The 23,850-nt window shown below is 36.2% G+C and overlaps 1 protein-coding gene across 9 annotated transcripts in view; it reads left to right on the top strand.

The window, feature by feature from the left end:
* Positions 1-23,850, top strand: part of ZNF385B (zinc finger protein 385B) — a 153,287-nt gene that overhangs the window by 36,198 nt on the left and 93,239 nt on the right. The window contains exons 1-2 of one of the 9 annotated variants that reach the window (XM_048953870.1): positions 419-967; positions 14,082-14,115. The exons of 5 other annotated variants lie outside the window; for them this stretch is intronic. Coding sequence is in view for 1 of the 4 variants with exons in the window: in XM_048953869.1 (XP_048809826.1) it covers positions 943-967 (25 nt within the window). In the remaining 3 variants the exon portion in view is untranslated. Of the gene's footprint in view, positions 1-418; positions 968-1,788; positions 1,855-14,081; positions 14,116-23,850 lie in introns of those variants that run through there. 3 more of the 9 variants (XM_048953873.1, XM_048953869.1, XM_048953871.1) reach the window with 3 other exon arrangements.

Here is a 23,850-nt window from a genome sequence, read left to right as displayed (position 1 = left end):
AGGCTCTGTGGGAGTAGGAAGAGCATGAATTTAATAAGCCATGGAGATTTTTCATAGTAAGTAATGAAAAATTATTATTGTTTTCAGAAGGCAAAGGCATTGGTTGTATAATGTCATGTTTTTAGTAGCTCATTTTTTTTTTTTAAGGGGGACAAATGCTTAATCTGTCAGTCTGTACAGATGGGTCAGTATTCTGAAATTCCTCTAGACATTTATGCTTCTCTTTAGCAGATATTGTATTTGTATAAATCTGATAGGCTTTGTCAGTTATGTGGTTAAAGAGTACTTATTTGTTCATCTGCATAATTGTAAATTGATCTTATTTAGAAAAACTGTAAGGAATCATTAATTTTTATTGCCAGATTTTTCCCAGTAGCAATCCACCACAATACAGGCTACAGCTTCTCCTCTGTCTCGTGCTCATTGTAGAAGAGACAGAGCTATTTTTAACATTTACACAGGCTAGATAAATGATTCTTCGTTCTGTGCGGTTTAGAGCTGGATCTGTGGAGCGTTTCATAATCATACCCTTTTTATGGTTTGCTTGAATTTGATCACTGGCTGATTTCATGCATTGATAATGACTGCTTAGGTTGCCTGTTTCTCAGCGTAAATTCACCTCAGACTTCTACTTTGACAGTGCTCTGTGTTTCCGTCCGCATGAAGATACAGAACTGAAATTGCTTTGCTTTCTTTACAAATGACTCAGAGTGTGCTTGTCCTTCCCTAAAATGTTGCCAGCGTGTGAAGGATTTTCAATGAGCAATGCTATAAGGCAGCATCTGGGAAGGTTTGGAGCTGCACTGGTGTGCCAGTGCACTGTGACAGAGGAGCAGGGCTGAAGCCAAGGCTCTGTAGCACTGTAGATCATATTGGTTGCATACTGGAAGTTTTGTTTATGTCACTTAGTTCCATTTGAGCTCGTTAAATACTACTGCCACAATGTGGAGTGGACTTCCCAGTAGAGGTGAGTATGATTATTTTTTTTAATTAAACTTCACTGAACTGCTTTGTGATGCGATATTAGTAGCAACTGCTTACGTGTTCAGCAGTATTTCTGTACTCATGTCGTTTGTATTTTAGTTAATCCAGTGGAAATGTTAAGAAAAATGACAATGTATATCATACATAAATTCTTCTCTTATTTCAATATTCAGAGTAACACTAAATGTGTGGCAAGCTCCCATTTCTTGCTTGCTGCTTGCAGAGGGCATCTTTTCACTAGGTGACTTCCTATGTGTTCTAAGTGTTTTTGAAACATGTTAGTGGTGCTGTATTATTGTTATAGGAAGGAGCTAATTAACAGTGTGACTAAATACCCCTTGCAAGAGCTTGCTTTTTGGTTTGTTAAATCTCAAATTATAGTTATAATTAAATACAAAGCACAAGAGCTGTTGGATTCTTCAGATAAGCTATGAAAGTGAAGAAGGAAATAAATTGTATACTGGATTTGACATGTTGTCTATGTCTGTCATTGTTAATATTAAAAGTTATGACCTGTCATGCCCAGGATAGCATCCGATAATTCATTTGCACTGACAGCTTGCTTGAGAGGGTATAAAATGACTGTCGCTTCTCCCTAATCAGTTAAATTTGAGATTTAGTGCAGTAACTTTTATTTAAGGGAACAGATACTGTGCTGAAGGTAGTCTGTGAAGTTGTAGTAGTAAATCTTTAAGCTTGACAGAAGCATTATTGAAAACGAAATGAACTTTGTACCTGTTTTAAAAAAAAGAAAAGTTTGAGAATTTATCTATTGCAAAATACTTAAAAAATTAAACTCATTAAGCACTACTGTTCTGCTAGTATGTTGCATTCTGAGACCTGCTATGATTTTATTTTAATCTTCTGATAGTAAGTATTTTAATTAAAGAAGGGAAGAAGCTGAAAAATACTTATTAAAATGTTTTTCTTGCTTGCTAAAAATGTCTGTGCTTTCTGTGTAAAGACTGCTGTGTTTTTTGTTGTTTTTTTTTTTTTTTACAAGGAACTAGGACAGCTCATGCATTTTCCTGCTAAATATATTTATGAGGCAGCTGTTTTATAGCTTTCAGCTCTAAAGTTATAGATAAGTGTGTATTTGTTTGACAGAAGATTCGAGAATTTCCATTTACTGCCAGTACATGTGAAGCTTGGCTAAGCAGACTGCATCAGGAGCACACACCATTTGTATTAGCCAATCTGTCTTTGCAAGTCCCAGGGCCACTATCTTGCTAGAAGCCACTGTGTGCTTTTGAAAGCATGAAATTAGTTTTATACTGAGCACATGGTTTCTCATTTAGCAGTTCTTTTTATGGTAATGGTCAATTTCTGGTTCAGTGCCAGAATTTTGGTGTTCTGTCAAAGCTGATAGCTTTTGCTAAGGTGTTCTTTGGAGATAACCTGCCCTCTCCCCTCCCTTTCCCCCTCCCCCTCAATAAGAAAGAAAAACATACACACAGAAAACCAGCAGACAAAGCCAACAACAAAAGCAGGTTGGGGGAGGGGGAGGAAAGGAATCTAGGGAGATCCTAATAAAGGCAAATTGGCCCAGTGACTATTCTTGTTTCAGTTAGCATTTTGGAGTTGTTTTCTAGTTTTTCACATAACATTCCTAAGCATATTATTATTTGTGAAGTAAAAATATTAAACTGATTGTCACTTTCTTAAGATTCATATAGAATTTTTAAATCACTTTGCAATAAACTTTTATTGTGACATGGAAAATTACTATCCCCTGATGATATCTTACTCTGTGTGTTTATTCAGTGATCAAAGACACAGTGCACTTGACGCATGTCTATGAGGCACCCTAAACATCCAGGAGAGTCATTCTAGAATGCAACTGTAGAATGTGTTATAGACTCTATCTGGAAACTTTTAGAAGTTGCTGTAAGTTGTTAGTAAATACTTTTTTTTTTTTTTTTTAACCCTTCTGTAAATCGATTAGGCAGCTGTTTTTTAACCTGTATTTCATTCTTAAAATCATACAATAATTTGAGTTGGAAGGGACCCTAAAAGGTCACCTAGTCTAATTCCCCTGCAATAAGCAGGGTCACCTGCAGCTAGATCAAGTTGCTTAGAGCCCTGTCCCGCCTGACCTTGAGAGTATCCAGGTACAGGGCATGCACAGCTTCTGTGGACAACCTGTGCTAGTGCCTCACTACCATTAGCACAAAAAGCTTTTTCTTTATATCCAGTCTGAACCTTTTCTTGTCCTGTCACCATAGACCCTGCGAAAATGCCTGTCACCTTTCTTAGTCACCTTTCTTACAGCCTCCCTTTAGATAGTGAAAGACTGCCCTCAGGTCTCCCCAGCGTCTTCTCTATGCTGAGCAGCCCCAGAGCTCTCAACCTGTCTTCATAGGGGAGTTGTCATTCCTTGGATTGTTTTTGTGGCCTTCCTCTGGATGTTCTCTAACAGGTCTACGTTGTTTCTTACTGAGAACTCCAGGTGAGCTCGTTTCTCCAGGGCCACGTTTCTTGTGATGCAGTCCTGGATAGGATTGGCTTTCTGGCCTACGACAGTACATTTCTGGTTCATGTCCAACTTCCCATCCACCACTACTCCCAAGTCCTTTTCAGCGGGGTTGTGCTCAATTTTTTTTCATCCCTCAACTTGCATTGATAGTGATGATTGCTATAACCTAGATGGCTTTGCTGAATGTCTTAAGGTTTTCCTGGGCCCACTGCTAGAGCCTATCTAGGCTTCCATAAGTTGTTTCACCTGCACCATGCAGCTTTGTGTCATCTGCAGCTTGGCGAGGGTGCTCTCAATCCCACTGTTCACATCATTGATGGAGATGCTCCTGAGGGACATGACTCATTGCTGATCTCCATAGGGACATGGAGCTATTGACCAGTGGTCTCTGCGTACAGTCTTGCAACCAGTTTCCTGTCCATCAAACAGTTCAACTAATCAAATCCATAGATTTCCAATTTGGAGAGAAGGATGTTGTGGGGGATAGTGCCAAAGGCCTTACTGAAGTCCAGAACAATGACATCAATGGCTCTTCTTTCTGATGCAGTTATGCCGTTCCTGAAAGCCACTAGGCTGATCAGGAAGGACTTGCCCTTGGTGAAGCCATGCTGATTGTCTCTTATCATTTCTTTCTCTTCCGCATACCTTAGCTAGCTTCCAGGAGGATCTATTCTGTTATCTTCAGCACGGATGTGAGACTGAATCATGGAAGAACATTCTACCTCTGCCAGATTAAAAATTGTTCCTTTAACAGCAGCTACTCATAGTGAAAAATGAAGGTGATTAATACTATACTGTGTTAGGCTTCACTTGGATTACTTTACCCAGTTTACATTAATTTCTGTTGTATACTAGGAAACTTTAAACTGTGCTACTTTTAGTATGAGTTTCCATAACTTTTATTTGATCCTGCAATGAGCAATTTTTATGATGTAACTTTTTTTCTTGTCAAGTTGTGTCAACTGGGGACAAAATCTAACTCTGTTTTTGTGTGGAAGACCTGGTGAGCTCTAGAACTGATGGGTGTCATCTCTACGAACTGAGAAAAAATATCAATGTACCTTTTTTGGGAAAGAAGCTGGAGATCCACTTCAGTTTACCTCTTAGCAGTTTGATGTAGCAGTTTTTGGTAATTCATCATCGTGAAGGAAGAAGTGGAATCTCTGGAAACTGCTGCTAAAAGTCTCATTGGAACGCAGAATATCAGTTCAGCAGAGCCCCTTTCTCAAAGTCATGGTTTTTGGAGCATCCTGTAGTCATGAAGTTGATGCAAACTGACAGCTTGTTTTTTAGACAGCTTGAAAAAAGATGGTTGCTGTCATTTTAGGACCTTTGAATAAATATATGCTTGCTGTCGTTTTAGGACTTCTGAATAAATTTGCTTGCTATCCTTCAGCACATGTTTAAAGGCTGCCAGGCAGAAAACATCATTACAAACATTTGGAAAATGACGTGTGACATGTCACTACCGTAACATATAAAACTTGTTTTATTTCTTTAAGTACATTAGCTAGAATGCCTTTCCTTATCCTTTTATTCTTTGTGGGACTCTTTTATATGTGCTTTTTATAGCTATAAATATGCTTGTCGCATTTCAAGCTGGCTAGTTCTTTGTTCCAAGACTTTGTTGCATGTAAGGTACTTTTAGCTCCAGAGATCTTGCATCTTTTCCCATGTGTCTTTACTGCTGCATATTTCTCTTCCTGTCATTTCACATTGGTATGTAATGAGAGAAGCGAGATCCAGAATGCTAGTTAAATTGGACAGAGCTTCCTGGTAGGGAACTCTACATCTTCAAGAGTGTTTCTGCTTCAGATTGATGAGTTTCACATGGCACTGTAATTTCAATTTCTTCTTTAGAAGATCTTTTAGAAGACATAAACGTTAATGCATGGGTCTTTTATTATTTCAGTGTTCTGGGGATAGCAGCTTCATTAGTGCATGTTTACTTACAAGAAGATCCTGAAAAAGAGGATACTGTAAGCTAAAAGGAAAAAATAACTGGGGAAGTGGTTTAGAGTTGTAAACCATTCTATGTTGATGACTTGACTTTATGACTTGAGGCTAGTCAGACTCTGTGTGGAAATCTTGAATTTGTCTTTTTCAGTGAAGGTCATTAATGATTCCTGTCAAGAGAGCAGAGTAAGCTGACACTGTGGCAATCCTGTCGAAGCCTACAGCTGAAGCTGGAGTTTCGGTGTGTTGTTCCCTGCCGATAAGCTAGAGAGCCAGGCAGGAGTTGAGATGTTCTGGAAGCCTCACCCAGAATGTTCAGCCAAGAAACTGTGCTTTTTTTCTATATGCTTTCTGTTTTGCTGGATTCTGAGCAGTGCTCATAATGTGCCTTTCAAGAGAAAATGAACCGAATAACTTTCCTTTCATGTAGGTTTTTTGTTCCTGTTTTCTTTTCTGATGGGAGGAAAGCAGAGTACTTTTTGATCTGTAAGGATGTAAGAAGGTTGCTTTTGTATTGACCAGCAGCTGGGCAGATGAAAGGCTAAATTCATTAGCCTTGGGTAGCTCTTGGACCTACCCTGAGTAGAGCTTTTTTTGTGCATGATCAGTGCAGTCCTTCAAATTAATGATCAGTGCTTTAGTGCTTTTTCAAATTAAAAACTGGTACTTATTGAATTCTTAGAGCACGTTGTAGGAGCTGAGTGAAAAGATACCGCTGTGAAAGCTTGATGGGCAAACATTTCTTGCTAGGCAATGTGAAAATGTCAAACTTCTGGCTAGATGCGAGTTCTTGGAGTGATGCGTTTTGTAATGTCACGTAGTAGTTTCTGCAGTATCTCTGAACAGCATATGAGACCTACGTTCTGATCAGTACATGAGCTTGAAGCCCTACTCTTGAAGGATTGGAGGTTAACAGCTGTTTGCACGTGCAGGGAATTCTGAGCTCTTCATGGTTTTCTGTTTGTGTGTCATTTGGGTTTGTTTCTCTCTTGTGTTAAAGTTGTTCAGTTGGATGCTATTTATATTCTTACTGAGCTAGAGGAAGAGACAGAGAACAGGTCACTAATGTGCTGGTCAGAACCTTTTCTTGAGCTGAGAACCTGTGTAGAAGCTCTTCCATGTTTTTTAAAAAATAAATTAAAAAAGCAAACATAGAAATTAGAAGCCTATGTGGTTTTCTGTCAAATAATTTAATGCAGGACAATGGTACTATTGTTTCCATTGTGTTCTCTTCAAGATTTCATTAATAACATAATTCAGAATTCAGAGTTTATCAGCTGGGATCTTGTGAATTTTACTCAGACAACTCCATTTCCTTTCATTCTTTAGAAGAAACCCACGAAGGGTGTTCCTAAAATTGTTTTTCATTTTGCTCAACCTGGATTTAAAATTTTTGTATGTGGGCATTCAACTTCTCACTCAGCACAGAGCGTTCACAATGATGGCATCCCGAATTATTGTGTTTCATAGGAGGTAGAATGAAAGAATGAAATCATGGTCCTGGGAGTCAGTAGAGAAGGAGTCTTTTTTTTTTTTTTTTTTTTTTTTTTTAATCAGCAGAACAGACTGAAGTAGACCATGGGGAAAATAAAGAGGTGAGGAAGATTTCTAGGCTTTAGAGTGGCACATCTGGATAAAGAGTCACAGAAATCACTTCATCAAGAAAATGCAGAGTAGTTGGAAAGAACTGAAGTTTATTGTTAGGAATTGCAATTAGTGTATTGTGGCCAAGTTTGTTAGCGGCAAGACTGGAGCCTGGTGTCTCTAGTAAGGTTCTGGATAGTAACAATCCCTATTGTATTAAACAGTCACTGTAACAGCCTCTTTTTTATTTATTTTTGTAAAGAAACATAAATAGCACTTATCACCTGGCATGCCCAGAATGCTGGGATTAAGATACAAGTTGCTGTGGCTAGTAAGCAGGGCACAGGCTTCAGATATTCCAAAGCTAAAACACCAGGAACTTATTTGCTTAGGATTAAATAATCATGGAAGCATTCTGGGCTTTTTTTGTTGTTGTTGTTGCGATATGTTTAACAAGAATGTTTATCTGAAACTTGTGACACCAGATTTTTTGTTAAGAACTATCGACAGAAACAAGATTTGACAGAAACAACTAAAAATATTTTTGTTGCTGCTTCATTTTGTTTATCATTTGCTAGCACTTGCTCACTTTAATGATTTTTCCTTTCTAGCAAGTATTTCTCTTTGCAAGAAAGATTTTTGTTCTTCTTTATTTCCTCCTTCCTCAGGAGAAACAATTGAAAACACTTTGTTGTAGAGATTACTTAATATTACTTGAGTGGAGTAAAATATTCTGGTTGACATTGTTCTCTCTATTACATGGCAGACCTCTGTGTTACTGCATGGTACCTATGCAGTTGGTATCATTTTGTGGGAAATGTTTTTGGATTAGATAATCAGTGAAGCTTAAAATCCAAATTAATAAAGAAATAATTCAGCAACTCTATGAATTGCCTGTAATCTAGTTATGATTTGTAAGGGAATATTTACTCATGAATACTTGAGTGGAAAAGCTATAGATCTTAAATGCTTTATAAATTCCTAAATTCTAGAAAATGTGCCTTTCAAATAGGCAGTGTTTGATACTTGCAGTGTTTCACATTGTTCACCATCAGTTACTCAGTAGAGGCAGAAACATTCTTCTGCTTTCATCTATATCAAGATACTCAGTAGCAAAGCAGAATGAGAAAAACTAGAAAATAATGAACCTTTTAAAGTATGCTGTGTTGCTTTGTATTTGAATAGCAAGAGATTAGTATCTGTGTTTATCTGTGTTTAGAAACAAAATTTAATGTACAGCTCTATCTTTAGAAGTCCATTTTATGCCTAATAGGCATGTTATTAAATTGAACAGCATTCAAAAGCTGTTAAGAGTGGCTTTCTAAATAATAATTTTATCAGATAATTTAACTTTTATTATTATTTTTTTCAAGTAAAAATTCTAGCTGCCTTCACTGAAAGAAGAACAAAAAGATTTGTGGAGTTCTTTGATTGCTAGCTTAGGTATGCCTGCATAGTGGTATTTTATGTACAAGAAATACACTTGGAGGACTGTTAATTTATTGAAGACCAAGCATCACTGTGGAATTTACAGACTCATTTGAAATTAAGGCTATAGATTTCAGTCACACTTTATGTCAAGATTCCAATGCAGAAGGAAAAAGCAGATTTTAGTAAAGCTCCTGTCTGTTGTGCTTAATTGCTCTGGACTTCTACCTTGGCAAATATAGGCCTTGTTTATAATCATAACTTGTTTTTTTCTTTCTTTTTTTTTTCTTTTGCTTAAATACTTAGGAGGTTACGGAATGACAGATTTTTTTTTTTAGACTCAATGTAGTAATTTTTCCCTTTTTACAGTTTTCCTATAGAAATGTTTATTTGCCCAAATCATCCACTCACACTATGTATAGTGCGATGATTTGGGCAAATAAAACCCAATTCTACTATTTTTACTTCTCATTTTAAAACCTGGAGTTACTTGATAGTGAGCAGACTACTCTGGTAGCTCCAGTTCTTCCCTTTTCATTGTGGATGCAACTTACCCAAGTTACTTTAGGTGTTTTAAATAGCTAAGATAGAAATGCAAATGACAATAGTTGTCATGAATTAATTGAATAACTAAGGAGTGGAGAGCAAGAGTGCGTTCTTTCTGCTGGTTGCTGATTAGCAGCCAGTTCAGCTACTCTGAGTCTGATTCCTGCTGCAGCAGAGGTTTTCATTCTCAAGACTGACAGCTGCATACTGCATAGAAGGGAGCTGATCCAGCCCTTCTGAAACAGGACATGCCTCATTTGTTCAACACTGATCTCTCTGTGGCAAAGGCACTGCTGGAGAAATGTCAGGGATTTGGAAAGATTGGGTGAGGTGTCTGTGTACAAGATAGAGCATGCACTGAACTTGGGTGAAAGAACAGCAGTTTTTGATGTCCTTAATGGTCACAAAACAGGTAGCTAGAAATGTGTTGTGAAATGCACCACAGTAGCAACTCTTAAAGAGTGGTGCTAATCTGTAAGAAACCAATGACGTATCGTTAATACACTACCTTGTCTGAAACTGAAATTTTTTTACTCATGTTATTTTTTAGACCACCTGTTGAATGAACATGTAGTTTATTGCTTGCTGCTAGAGTTCTAGTACTCATTGTTTTGCAAATTCAAGATTTCAGGCGTTAAATACGTGTGAGAATGACATCAGTAACGGTGTAGAGAGACAGTAGTGGACTGCTTGAAGAACCACTAATGTTTTTCTTTCCTTTTTTTTCTTTTTTCTCCTCTTTGTCCTTGCTGCTGAATGCTCAAGGAACATGCTTATGCCATTGTGATGGAGAACAATTTGCTGCCAGAGTGAAGTAAAGTCTGAAGGGACATCTACTAATTAACTGAAGATAATGAGAACAATCTTTCTGTTACACAGATCAAAGTGAACTTGTTACCAGAAAGTTTGGAAGCCAAAGATTTTGTAAGCTACATATGGTTTAGCCTCATTCTTTTGCTATAAACGAAATCAGAATCAAACTCATATCCACTGAATATGGAAGATTCTGAGGACCAAAGTAATCACAGAGTCTTAATCTCCTTAATTCCTTGAATTTCTTCTTTAGAAAAAATTTCTTTCTCTAGTATGCAACTCTGTGGTGTTAAGTCCAATAACTGCAATTGAACTAGAACACATTATTTAGGGAAACATCCAATTTCAATTTAAGGACGTCAGGACTTGATAAATTCAGTCGTTATACTGTTGAATTGTTTAAATTATCCATTAACTGCTGAGAATTGCATTTTAATACTAATCTGAATTTTCTGTATTACAAGCCTGGAGTTGTCTTTTACTATTAGATACATCTCCTTTTTTGCCCAGGTAGCTTGGGCAAGTCCATCGCAGTTTGTATTAAGTGTGCTATTGCAAACACAAATTGTAACATCTGGAAGAAGTATCTCTTACCTTTTGTTTCAAAAACTTGATTCATACCAGTGATCTCAGGAACTGCCCAATGAATCAAAATTACAACTTTGCCTCCTCATAGCAGAATGGTGGGTCCTGGTTTTTTAAGTCTTCACAATGTACTCTTACCAGTGGTAGATACTCTTTCATCTAGAATTGAATGCATAAAGCTCTCTTTCTTAGTATCAGGTAAGGAGTGTGTGCTACCTGTACTTCTCAAGATTTTTCTGGACTTCCACTTTCCTTGCTCTATGCAGTGGTTTTTCAGCTGGCAAGGTCAAACTTTTCTCAGAGAGCACTTGTGAAGGGACAGTTGTTCTCCAGGTTGAATCAACTGCATGTGATATAGCTGGCTCTCTTAGTTCTTCCATAGAAATTAGCCCCAGTTTCTAACACTGTATGTTAAATATAGAAAAACAGTTATGCAGCTTAATATTGTCCAGGATAGCATTTACATATGATTGTACAGTGATTTCTAGCACTTGAACATGTTACAAATATTGGTTGTGGGGTTGTTTTTTTTTTCTTTTGTGGATCTTAATATCAAAAAGGGACTTTAGTTGGAGTTCCTTTTATCTCAGGTAACATTTCACATTAGTGTCTCGGTATTAGTTCCAAAGACTTTCATTTATCTAAAGTGTATTTTCAATAAACACAAAAAACAGGGAATATAATATCTTCTACCTATTTTCTTAGTTTTTATAAAGACGTTTTGGAACTGTCTGCCCACAATCCAATTATGTAAACAATTTCATGGAATCTTTTTCATTTCATCACTTCTAGTACCTGGAGTGCTTGACAGATACTCCTTGGTATTTTTCCGTTTCATCTGGATTTTTAGGGAAAATATCACACCGTGTGATATTCAGGCTATTATCCTTGGGATGTCTTCAGCTCATTTGGAACACGTTTGTAGCACCCACATCCATCCATCGATCCACACACAAAGCCTTCTTTCTGTAGTTTGTGGGAGGAGTGGAAGCACAGCATAAGCATATTAATTTATTTGGGTGACTAATTCCTTCCTGTTTTACTTTAAATAGTGCTTAGAATTTAGTTGCATAGAACCTCCTGGACAACATGTTCCTGTCAACAGGCTTATTCTTAAGCCTGTGACTGTAAAGCATGATGCTAATCTTTCTAAGCTTTGTGAATTGATGTTCAGGATTTCTGAATCTAATGAAATCACTGCCAGAATATGGTATTTTTCTGTTAGCAAACTTTCTCCCAAAGAAATAGAAGTGAAAAAGCTCTATACATTTAGATTTTGTTGTGAATTTATTTATATGATTTCTGTATTGCTTGCAAACTTGACCTTTTAGTGTAATGAGCTGCTGATTATCTTCAGTGTCAGGGTGATCCCTGGTCTGTATGTGTCTGCATGTGTGCCTCTATTCAGAGCAGAAGGCTTTTGAGTGTGCAGGCCATTGATAAATCCAAAAAAATGTTTCAGTTGAGTGTTTTAAGAAGGGGAAATCACAGCTATGGTTGTATTAGAAAAGGAAGTTATTTTGCAGCAGTTTCTACTATAGGGACACTCAAACTAAAATAGAAACAGACTTCTCTCTTCTGTATGCCATTCAGTGTCTGGTATAAATTGCTCACTTCTGAATTGCCATTGTTTTTCTTGTTACATGAGCCCTACCTCTAGTTCCCTGTACTGTAGTTACACCAGGCCAGTTACTTTTCTTCCAGAACAATGTCTTACATTCTTGTAGTCCAAACTGAAAACAGTGCGTCTTCTTCTCATGTGATCACATGGAAGTAACTCCTCCTCTTTTCTTACGTTTGTCTTTGTGTCAAATTTTAGAGCTGATTTTTTTCTCAACTGTGAAGTCAAAATATGGAGTGCTTCCATGTGATTTATGTTCCTTTAGCTCTAGAATTAACTTAAGTTTAACATGTATGTTTTTTACAAGTAACTGCTCTATTTGTTTTTAATGACAAACCTAATGTTGCCTGTTACACTTCATGTTTCAGCTCTGAAAGTATGAGTACTTTGAAATACATACTGTTGAATTGCTAGTAACTGCTGAACAAAAAAATTTCCTTTTTTCTTTTTTTTTGGTAAGTAAAACATAGCAAGTGAGGATTTGGAAGGAAAGTATTTTCATCTCAGGTAATGAGATTGGCTTAGTTTCCTTAAAAATGACAACGAGCAGAACTGTTTTTCTTCTTCTTTGTCATCCATCATCCACAAGTACATCTGAGGTTTCTGGTCTTTGGCTTTAACTGCTGTTAAGTTTTCATTATAAATGTGCCACCTACTAGAGCAAAAGGCCCGTCAGCAAATATTTATTAATGTTATCTTCTCCCAGACACATTTGCATAGTAATTTCTTGCTAGATTTCCAAGCTTCTGGTTGTCAAATCTATTCTGTTTCTTGTCAGCTTCACCATAGGGTTTGAAAATGGTAATAAGAACTGGTGGGGATGCGAAGCATGGAGGCCTAATAAAATGTCTTTAGAAACAGAAGTCAGAATTGATATTGTGAGTAATAATGAAGAATACCTGTCAGTGAATATTAAAAAAAAAAAAAAGGGGAATGTCCATGTGGAGGTACTATTTATCTTGATTTCGAAGATGTATAATTGTTCTTATAGCCTTGTAAAGGGAAGGAGTCACCCCTACTTCCCTTTCCACCACTCCCTCTCCCCCCCAGAAAAACATAAAAAAATAAAAAAAATAAAAAAGAAAAACCTACGTGACAACTACAAAATATTCTACGTTACTTTCTGGTATGTGTTTTTTTTTTTTTTTTTAAATATCTTCAGAATTGTCTTGGCAGAGGACCTGCTGCTATCATCTCTATAAAGGAGAAGCATTTCAATTCAGAGCTGCTTGTCTTCTATGCCATAACAATCGAGTGTTCTTTGTATTGCAGGCACATCTTAAAATCCACGATTGTGTTATGCTAGACTTGCGTAAAATTATGGGAAAAAACATTTGCTATCCAAATTTTAAGATCTACTTTGAAACAATGCGTGAAGGCATTGGATAAAAAATCTAGAAGCAATCACTCTTCTTCACCACAAGAAAATAATTTGAATTATGATGCAGTCTCTTCTTACCTTGGGCTGTGATGCCTAGGGAATATTGCTCTCATCTAGGTTTTCAGCATCCTAATTCCAGGTCCTCAGTTATACATGCAGAGTCCAGATTTCATACTTACTGTATCTTAAACTTCTGTAATTCTTCAGGAGAAATAGAAACCTACAATTGCATAAGTTTGAAGGTTTTTTAAAATGCGGGTTTGCAAACTAGTTATCACAATCTGTCTGTGTATACTGCCTGCCTGATTCTTCTAATCTGTCAAGTGTTTCTTAAACTGCTTTTTGATCGTGTGATGCTGGGATGGTGTTAAACATCTGGTCCAAATATCTCAGTGTGTAAGGATCTATGAGAGACTCAGAGTTGGAGTGGCTGCTTATAGGTCTGCACAGTCTGTTTGAGACGCCACAGTAATCCAAAGGATCTTGTAGTGTGATGATTTCCTTCAAATTTGCAGCCTCTTTCTTAGTGCTCAAGGGAGGAATCGCTGAATGGCCAATTTCAGGCTGCTGGGTGAATGAAATTTAATTTGCGAAGGTTATTTTCTGAACCATTTTCAAAATTTACATTTTTAATATATATTTTCTTGGCTTTAAAGTATGTCAGATTTGTGAGCAAAACTTGTATGTTGATTTGTTTTTTTTTCCAGTGCTACTTGAACAAAGAAAAGGCATGTTGATAGGGTAAGTGAAATAATATCTTTAAATAGGTTGGAGATCTTTAAATGAAACACTTTACAGAAATATCATGATTGTTATTTTTTATTTTCCCATTAGTGATCTATCCCTGCCTTCAGCCACTTTCTTGGAAAGATTAAACTTTTTTTTTCCTTCTCATACCTCACCTGGTTTTAAGCTGAGTAATCCTGCTTATGAAAAACATAAATGACTACTCTTCCTTGTTAGATGGCTGTGTGATCTTCTACAGATTTGTGAAATAGGCTAGAATATATATTTGGTATTGCTCCAGGCAGTAAGCACTTGGAGTATGCTGGGACAGTTCTTCACGAAACACACTTCTTGCAGGAACAGGGCTCACATTTCCATTGGCTGGAAAAGTAGAAACATCAGCTGGAGTCATTAACATCATTGTCTTTAGGGGTGCCTGTAGCTGATCTGCCTATTTTCCCAGAAGGAGCCACTGAAGCCAGTAAATAAGGCAATAAAATATTTCATAGGTAGTAAATCTTACACACCAGGAGAAAGTAAGATCCAAATGATTCTGAGAAGGACACAGGTCTTTCAAACATTAGGAGATTGAGTTGTGTGGAAAGGGTATGGATAAAGAAAATCTGTGCTGTTTTTATGGGAGATGGTAAAGATTGTATCTCAGCAAACTTTCTTAAATGCTTTTAAACACTTCAGTAATGAGTAAAACAGAAAACGGAAGCAAGTCCTAAGCAGTGTCTTTATGTGTTTTCACTTTCAGTACGTGAACGTGACTAAAGGAAATACCTGAGTGCAAGAACATATCCCAAGGAGATATTGGAAATAAGCAGAGTTTACAGTATTACAGAGCTTAAAAATAAGAAATCAAGTTCTGCAAGCAGTTCTGTGGGCATATGGAATTGATTCAAGGCATATTTCTTCATAAATGGGCTTTCAAGGGCAAAGACATGACCTAATATATTATTGAAGCCATTGTTCAAAGCATGATTTGATTTTCAGAATGATCTGATTTTTAGTGTTTTATCCAGTAGGTTAAAATAGCAGTGTTTCAATTTATATTTTTATAAGGATAGGTATGCTTATGTGCAACATGCACACATGTGAAATCCAAAAATAGTTAAAGATAATTCCTGAGCACAGAACTGAGGCAGGCGGAGAAGTACTGTGCTAGTAATCTAAACAGTGATAGATGATTACATTGAATTGCAATTAGTTCAGAGCTGCAAATATTCATAATCAGGGCATAATCTGTTTGTTTCTCTTCTCAGTGTATTTTCTTTTATGCTTCAGCATAGCATATACAAGGGAATTCAGAACTGCAGTGTCTTGCAAGAGCAGAAAATATGTACCAGTTCAAATCACTGAGGTATATGTCTGCCTTACATGTCTTTCATAAAATAATTGCAAAATCTGATTACTGCAGTTCAAAAATATGGCAAGTTTTTTTTTCAGGAGGAACATGTGGAAGTATGTATTTATATCTTATCCCTAGCGTTCAAGGTCAGGTTGCATGGAGTCCTGGGCAGCATGAGCTACTGGGTGTAAACCCTGTCCACAATAGGGAAGCTGGTGACTGTTAAGGTTCCTTCCAGCCCAAACCATCTTTGATTCTGTTTTGAAAGTCAATAATTTGTGTCTTTGACTCTAATTTTATTGCATTTCTATGGTATCCTCAGAATATTTTTTTCTTCCTTGTGTGTGTTGCAACCATTAATAAGATTAAAATTTTATGTCTGCCAACACAGAATTGTTTGCTAGTTACCTATGAGTTGTTGATATGGAAGCTAAAGAAATGTGTATAAAATTTTGTTCTGTTTATTTTAGTACGCACTCCTGAGCACTTATTATAATGAATGGGCATCGAGTATGACGTCTCAAAATTACTTTGAGAAGTAGTGAGCACTTGTGTGTAATTCTTACTTAAACAGGAGGAAACTGAAATATATAATGATATGTGATGTATTTTGGGATGTGTGTGGGGAGGAGGATTTAGGTACAACAAATCTGAGCACCCTTATCTTATGCTTGCAGCACAAGGGGTTGAGTTGTTGGGTGGTTTTTTTTTTTTTTTTTTTTTTTTTTTTTTTAATTATTTTGTTGTTGTTTTTAACTCTATGAATCTGTGGCCTTTGTCAACCATTATGTTTGCTCTAATTTTTGCCAGCTGAGAATAATGATGTGACTGTGGCTGTTGACAGCTTGAACATACTATTAGGAAGATTTCTTCCAGAGTGTATTCCCTGTGAATGAAGGTGTCTTTTACTGAGGGAGCAGATATTTGCTGACAGTTCTTGGGTTCTATTTATGCTCTGAAGGACTAAGCTGGTCTTTACTTGCAATTGGAAAGGCAGCGACTGCCTTCATTGTTTGTTATATTAAAGATTTGTCTGCTTCTCCAAGTGTAAGAGATTGCAGAGCAGAGAGCTAAGGAGACACAACATACATCCTTGAAATGACCTGGGTCTGCCTGATCACCCTCCTTTTCTCGTGCTGACAATTAAACCTGTATCTCTTTCCAGTGCAGTGAGTTGAACTTCCTATCTAGATTACTTGTTTTAAATTGGAATTTTAACGTGGCATATTTCACAAAAGGAAGCTGATTTTTTTTGTTCTTCTTTTCCATGTGTTGAAAACACAATCTTGGTAAGCTAATTTGGCATTAGGTAGGTGTTGCTGTCTATTCCTCTCATGCTTTTTCTGTCATATTAAGTTTAGCCTGACAATGGCTGTGGAAGGGAATGCAAAATTAGCATTGGCACTGTGGTGGCATTGTCCCTAGTGTTGGGGGACACTGTAGGGAATCCTGCTATTCTGAGTTTTTTAAAGATGTTGGGTTGGTCTTGCTTACATAGCTTGTTTCTATCTTTAACATGTCCTGTATAGTTGCCTTCAGATATTCTCTGTTGTTCTATTATCTTCTCAACTTAGCAACTGATCAAAGTAGAATTACCACTTGCTAAATTAGATCTGTGAAGAAATGTTCCATTGTAGCTTCATGAAACTCAAGCTGAATCACAGTGTCATATGAAAGTATTGTGCACAGTTTAGCTGTTGCACAAGAATAAACTCTAGGTTATGCCAACTGCTAATATTAATTAGTTTTTAAATTCCGTCTCTGAGGCAGAGTTACAAATCATGTGCCATAGAAATCCGTAGAATTTTGCCTTTGAACCTTTGAGACCTGAGAGTTTTTTGAAGTTTTCTGTTTGCCAAGCTGCTTTGTACTGAGTGCTCTTCAGGGAATGTTTTTTTGGCTCACTTGTTTTCTGCTCCAGAAATGTGTTCCTGATTTCCTTCTTTGAGATGGTCATGTACAAAGAATTGAGGAGCTTGAAGTTTTTGCTTTTGGCCGGACTGGACTGTCTTTACACACATGCGGAAAGCATTAAGCTATCATAGTATATGAATATTATATTTGCAAAATTATGCTTTGTGAATGAATTAGGTCTTGACTTTAAAATCAGTAGCTGCTTTTATTTGTGATAGACCATAGGAATGACTAATGATAATTTTAAAAGAAAAACTTGACGCTACAGGGCAAGTTGGTTTACAATCTGTGTTTAAAAAAAAAAAGATGCAACCCAACTCCCCCCCCCTCCCCCCCCCCCCCCAAAAAAAAAAAAAATTAAAAATCCCTGTTTTTCTTGTGGAATAATGAGTCTCAATTCATCTGCTAACATGGAGTGCACTTTTTTCATTCAATTACAGCTTTATGTTATTGTTGGGGGAAAGGAGGGAACTGGTATTAATTGAAAACTTCTTGATTGTTCATATCGGCAGTGTGAATATTAAAATTAGTGCAGCCAGGAATACTCAAGTTCATCCTGTGCATATCAGCTTAATGGTTAAGCTAAGCAGCATACATCTTTCAGCAAGGATTAGCATGGCAAGGTTTGCAATGCAGCAGAGAGCACTTTGTATGTATGTTTAAGTTTATGAGTAACTGTCTTGAATCTTTCTAGTTAAAACATGGGTTTCTCTGCAGTTACTCAAAGGCAGTAAAAAACACTGCAGCCTCTGATATCCTGGAGCCTTACCACTGGTACTGGCACTATTGGGATTGTAGATTTCAGTAAGATCAAATGCTGAGGCACATTTCATGAGATGAGTCAGGTTCTCCATCTGGTTTTGCCAAATCCTGAATAAGATGTAAAAAATTTCATGTTCAATGTGTCAGAGTTAAAGACTTCTTGGAACAGGTGCCACTTTATTTGAATTCAGATTATATCACCTTTTTTAATTTTTTTTTCTATGTTTGTGACTTTGGTAGATAAACTTGCATTTATAAGTAATGCTACAACGCGATTTTGTTGAAACATGCTGTACAACAACTATATGAGAGGTATTGATGTGATAAAGCTCTACGCAATTGATGGAGAATGGCTTCTAATGTGTTTCTAGGTTCTATTTTCATTTCCCAAAGTTGATTAAATAAATAAAGGCTAAAGTAGATGAATTTCTATGGTAGAGTGGATTTGGGGCTTTTAAGATCTAACAGAACTTACTCTAACTATATCAGCAGTGCTACTCAAATTCAGGCAGTATGTTCTATTATTTAGCTTAATTCAAGGTTTCAATTTAGCTGATAAACCTCTCAGTTTTTACCTAGTTTTATTCTTTAGTGCCAGACTCTTAGTTGTACACAATTTTGTCTTGAATAATTTCAATAGAAAAAAAAGAACTTCTGTGCTGAAGTTCTCATTTTATGTTGAAATAACAAATCTCAAATCAGCTCTGAATCGATGTGATAGAAGTATGCAGCATTGCTGCATGCTTTTGTTTATTGTTGCACACATATCAATGTATACTAAAATTACAAAGTGTAAGAAACTGCACGCTTCCTAGAATATCTCCTAGTAATCTTTTTTCCATTAATGCCATTCACATTTATCATTATAAGTATACATTTTTTTAGATTTACAGCATTTTGAGTTTTATTTATTTGTATTTAAACAAAGTACATTCAAAACCTTGAAATATTTACAATATTAGGTGTGTGATTATTTTGGAAATTTCATTTTGTTTGAGAACATTTGCAGGTCTTGTGATTACAGTACTGAAATTTAAGTCAGTATCTTGGTAAGATTTATGCATTCAGTGAATGTGTGGCTTATCAGAATTTCTTAAGACCAAAGAATTTCTGAACGTTATCCTTAAAATAAATAAGTAAACAACACTTCCAGGTTAACCAAAGGAGAGTGGGGAGTGTAAGAGGCTCTGTATTCTGCTAATCTACTTAATTATCATCTGTGTTTGAGGTACAAAAATGAGTAGGGTTTTTTCATTCATTTCCTGTAATTATAACTAAGGCTCAAGAATAATAGGTTTGTCATTTTTTTTCCCAGCCAGCGCATAACATGTACGTGTGTCTGAATCAGAACAAATAGCTGTATTTCTTCTGAAATAAAAAGAAAATGCATATTCGAGATTTATATCACTTCAGTGGTATCCAAATAACTATTTTGTTATTGCAACTCTTGCAGTTGTTGCTATTGAAAACCAATTTAATCCTGGATAATGCAGTATTGGTATTTTTCACGCTATATACTTTCCTATATAAATTAAATGTCAGTCAATTCATATGTGTTATGCTTTGTTTTTATTTGAAATTCCAGAGCTTATTAGTACATGCATAGAATAACTGTGGGCCACCAAGCTTTACTGGGATGTGCACTGAGCACAGTTGCACAACAGTGCAGTCCTCCTTGATGTGTGAAATGGTGCTCTGGACAAAACCAGAGCACTGACAAATTACAAAGCAAACTACAGGTTAAACTGCAACCAGAGTAAATATTTGAATAGAAAACGTGGAGAAGAAGGTGCTGTAGGGACATCATAGCAATATCTGAGAAGAGCCCGGAAGGACAATCCCATTGATTTTATTCTTATCATGATGACCTTGTAGTTTGCATTAATGACTCTTGGCTGAAGAGTTTGTGGGTTGGTTCTGTTTGTCTCCATTCAAAGAGAAGGAAAAGTACTGTAGACTAATATTTAGTTTGTTCTCCAGATCTTTAATATATATTTTGAATTTGCATAGGAGTAGGAACAATGAAAATGTATTTCTGTAACTTGGACAAGACTGAAATATAGTTCATCTGTGTTAAGTTATATATATTTTTTTGAATGATCTCAAAGTCATCTGGAACTATAATAAGCCTAATGACTCTTACTGAACAGAAATTCTTGATGAAGCTGCATTTTGAAGAGGAGGAGGGGAGGAGGGAGTGGGCTCAGATTGATCTAAAAGCCAGGCTACTTCTCACCGAGTCATTCATGGTGTGGCTTCTGTGGCAGAATATGTTTATGCAGATCTGCAGATAGATTTATCTAGCAAGGAACCTGTTCCACTCTGGGAAAGTAGGGCTGCAGAATCATCTGAGGGACTGATCTTTGTGACAGGTCGTTAATTGATTTTAAAATTGTCACAGTTTCTGTAACTTCAGAGATAAAAATGAGCATGCTGTATATCTTGTAGCTGACAGTAAGATACATTTAAATTTTCAGTTCCCACGTGGCACACCAAACTTCACTTCCATACATAATGCTAATTCCTTACATAATTTTTAATAGAAAGTTGGTCAGTGGGCATTTTATTGCTGATAAGGTTGTAGCTCTCTCATAAGTGTTAACAATCAAAGCAGTCTGCATAAAATCAAGAAACGCCAAATGATAATGTGATTTCCCAAACAATTTTATTTAAAATTCATGATAAGGAAAAATAAAAAAGATCTCATACTTTCAGCATAATTATAGACTTTGCCTATGACTATAATATGAAAATTTTCTTAAATTTTACACTTCTCAAAAGAATTGATGTTAGATGATCAGAACTTTCATTTGGCTACTCCTTTATGAAGCAAAAGTAACTCTAATTCTGAAGCATATAACTGAGAAAAGAGCAGGATTTACCCGATTTGAGGATGTTCCCTGAAGGAATGCTCTTTGTGACAAGGGAGAATAAAGCACAAAGTGTTAAAGCCAAAATATTGGGGGGGGGGGGGAGGGTTGAGGGGGAACAACTAAACAACAACAACAGAAACTACCTAATAGATAATTACAGAAATTTAATAAGGTTTTGATGAGGTTTGTGTTTTGAATATAAATTATGCAAATATGTCTGCTCTTGGGAATTGAGTGCTAGTATCCTCTTCAGTGAGGTGGCTAAGCATGCTTAGGCATGTTCTCTCTTGCACAGGCATGGAATAGAAATAATAATAAAGAAAGCAATACAGAACAAAACTCACACAAACAAAAAAACAACCCCAAAGCAACAAAACTAATCAAGCAAAATGAACAAACAAAACCTTTATGGAAGGCGTTAATGGGGGAAAAAGCCATAATGGCTTCTTCATGAAAGTGCCATCTATTACAAGCAATATTAAGACTCTGTTTTAATAATATCAGAAAACACTTGATCTCTCGCATGCTATTGCAACAGAGATGTTTGAAAGAATCTGATCAACCTTTAACTGGTTTATTTCTTGAAGATGTCTGAGCAGCTGACTGTGTCTAAATTTTAAGCTAATTTCTTCTGTTGATGGGCAAACCTATTATATCCTGAACTAATATTTAGCAGAATTTATTTCTGTTATTTTTTCACTTAAGTGTTAATGACATTAAACAGAACCGAAGTGGCAGATGTGATTATAGCAAATACCCAACATTATGAACAGGTTTTTTTTGTCCCCCCCCCACCCCCCCAACATTCTGCATCTAAGGATTACAAAGTTGGTGTGCATTTCTGCTGTCCTTAATGAATCCAATGCTTTGCTTATGAACATTTAACATTATTCACTAACAATTATACAATGTCTCCAGTTTGTCTTTCAGTGAACTGTTCAGATGAATAGAAGTAATTTGGCATTATTGTACAGGTGTTGTTTTTTTTCTGTTGCTTCTCTTATGATACTGTGGTTGCTTAAACCTCTCCTAGGTATCTTGGTAAGATACTCCAGGAAGGACATTTTCTTTGAACTACATTTCATTAAGTTCTGCTGGAGTTCTGACTGTTTATTCTGTGCTTGATTTTTTTTTTTATTATTTTTATTTTATTTTTTTAGGTTGTATGGCTATTAAACAAAAAATTGACACAGTAAAAACACCTCGGAGCAATTTTGTTGCTGCAAATTGGCCAAAAAACTTTGCAATGACTTCATTAAGTATGATAGCAGTTATTTGGGCACATCCTGTTCCACATTACATGCTAGTGATGTATGTGTGATGTGTGTTATAGCACCCTGTGTGTCTACGGCTCCCAGCTGCATGGGATCATGACTGGTTTGGAGTACAATAAAGTGACACTGCATTAAGCGAGAGTAAGTGAGAGATGTTTTTCTTGAGCTCATCTCAAGCTAGTGCAATCCATCAGCTTGCTTGTTCTAGTTCATCCTCTGTTCACAATTTTGTCATCTCCTTATTCTGTTAGTAACAATATATAGTAATTCATCCTCTGATTTGTTCAAAATTTCAGCAACAGAGATTGTTAGAGTACTTATCTGTTTTTCAGACATTTTGGTTGGGAGGAGGAATGGTTTTCTCTACATAGAAAGAGTTAAAACCAGTTATGAAGATTTTGAGGTACAGCTGCTATCTTATTGCAGTCTGTCTTATTATGATACTGCTTTATCTGAATGCATATCGGAGAGGAAATCATTTATGAAAGAAGTTTAATAGTGAAGTAATAAAGTTCATACAAGTATGGTAGGGAAGAGGAAAGAAACTGACAATTTATTATACTGAAAATTGATACAGCTTTTTTTCCTGAAGAATTACATTTTTGCTGGGTGACACAGAAGTGGGACATACAAGATGAATGAAAGATCTATCCCTTTACTTGTGTTGGGTTTTTTGTTCATTTCTCCTCCTGTTTCAGTATCTGAAACTGAAACCTAGAAAGTTGTTTCCTATTTGCTTTTCCAAACCTTGATTTTTTGCATGTTTTATTTCTATAATTTGAATATAAAAATGGAGTTCCAATATTATGTTTGCGGGGTATTTTCAGAAAATACATGGAACAACAAAGATCTTGAGAAAAACAAACAAACAAAAAAAAACTCTTAACTGGATCATTCTTGGACTTTTAAAATTTTATTTTCAAATTTGTAAATCACAGTATTTCACTTGGTGCTCATTTAGTCATAAGAACAGTATTTTTTTTCTCAGGCATCTGTATCAGAAGTAGACTCTTGAAAGGTTTGTTATTGCCTGCAGGGATGTTTACAGAATCAGTTAGCATGGATGGGAATTTTCCCTTCCATTGTGAGATATCTTGATGGTTCCATACTATTGAATTGTATGCCTAGGTGTCCTATCTATTACCAGCCAAAATTGCTCATCTCCTATGGACTGTGCTATATATTGTGACTGTGACATGGAACTTAAACAAGAAACTCTGTACATGCAGAACTGTGGAAGTCATTGAAGAACTGCCATGGTGGTTTTGAATAAGGGCAAAGAGGAGCTAAGTTCTCTAATAATGGTTTATATTAGTTTACTTTTTTAGTACATTTTTTGGCATCAACAGCAGATGTATTTATATTATAAACTTTATTGTGACATATTGCAAAACTGGTGAAGATTAAGCATGCTTTTGGGTTTTTGTTGTTGTTGTTTTTTACATACTGAGATCTCAAGAAGTGGTTGGAATGACCAGGGCTAGTTATACTGCTCTTCAGTCTTTCTGTTTGGAGTCACAGGAAGTATTTTCAGATATGAATGTTCTTTTATTCCTTTATTTATACATTGGAT

The sequence above is a fragment of the Lagopus muta genome, chromosome 8 (assembly GCF_023343835.1).
Source record: "Lagopus muta isolate bLagMut1 chromosome 8, bLagMut1 primary, whole genome shotgun sequence".
Lineage (NCBI taxonomy): Eukaryota > Metazoa > Chordata > Aves > Galliformes > Phasianidae > Lagopus > Lagopus muta.
The sequence above is the reverse complement of the archived record's forward strand: the minus strand, read 5'-3'. Positions and strand labels throughout refer to the sequence as shown.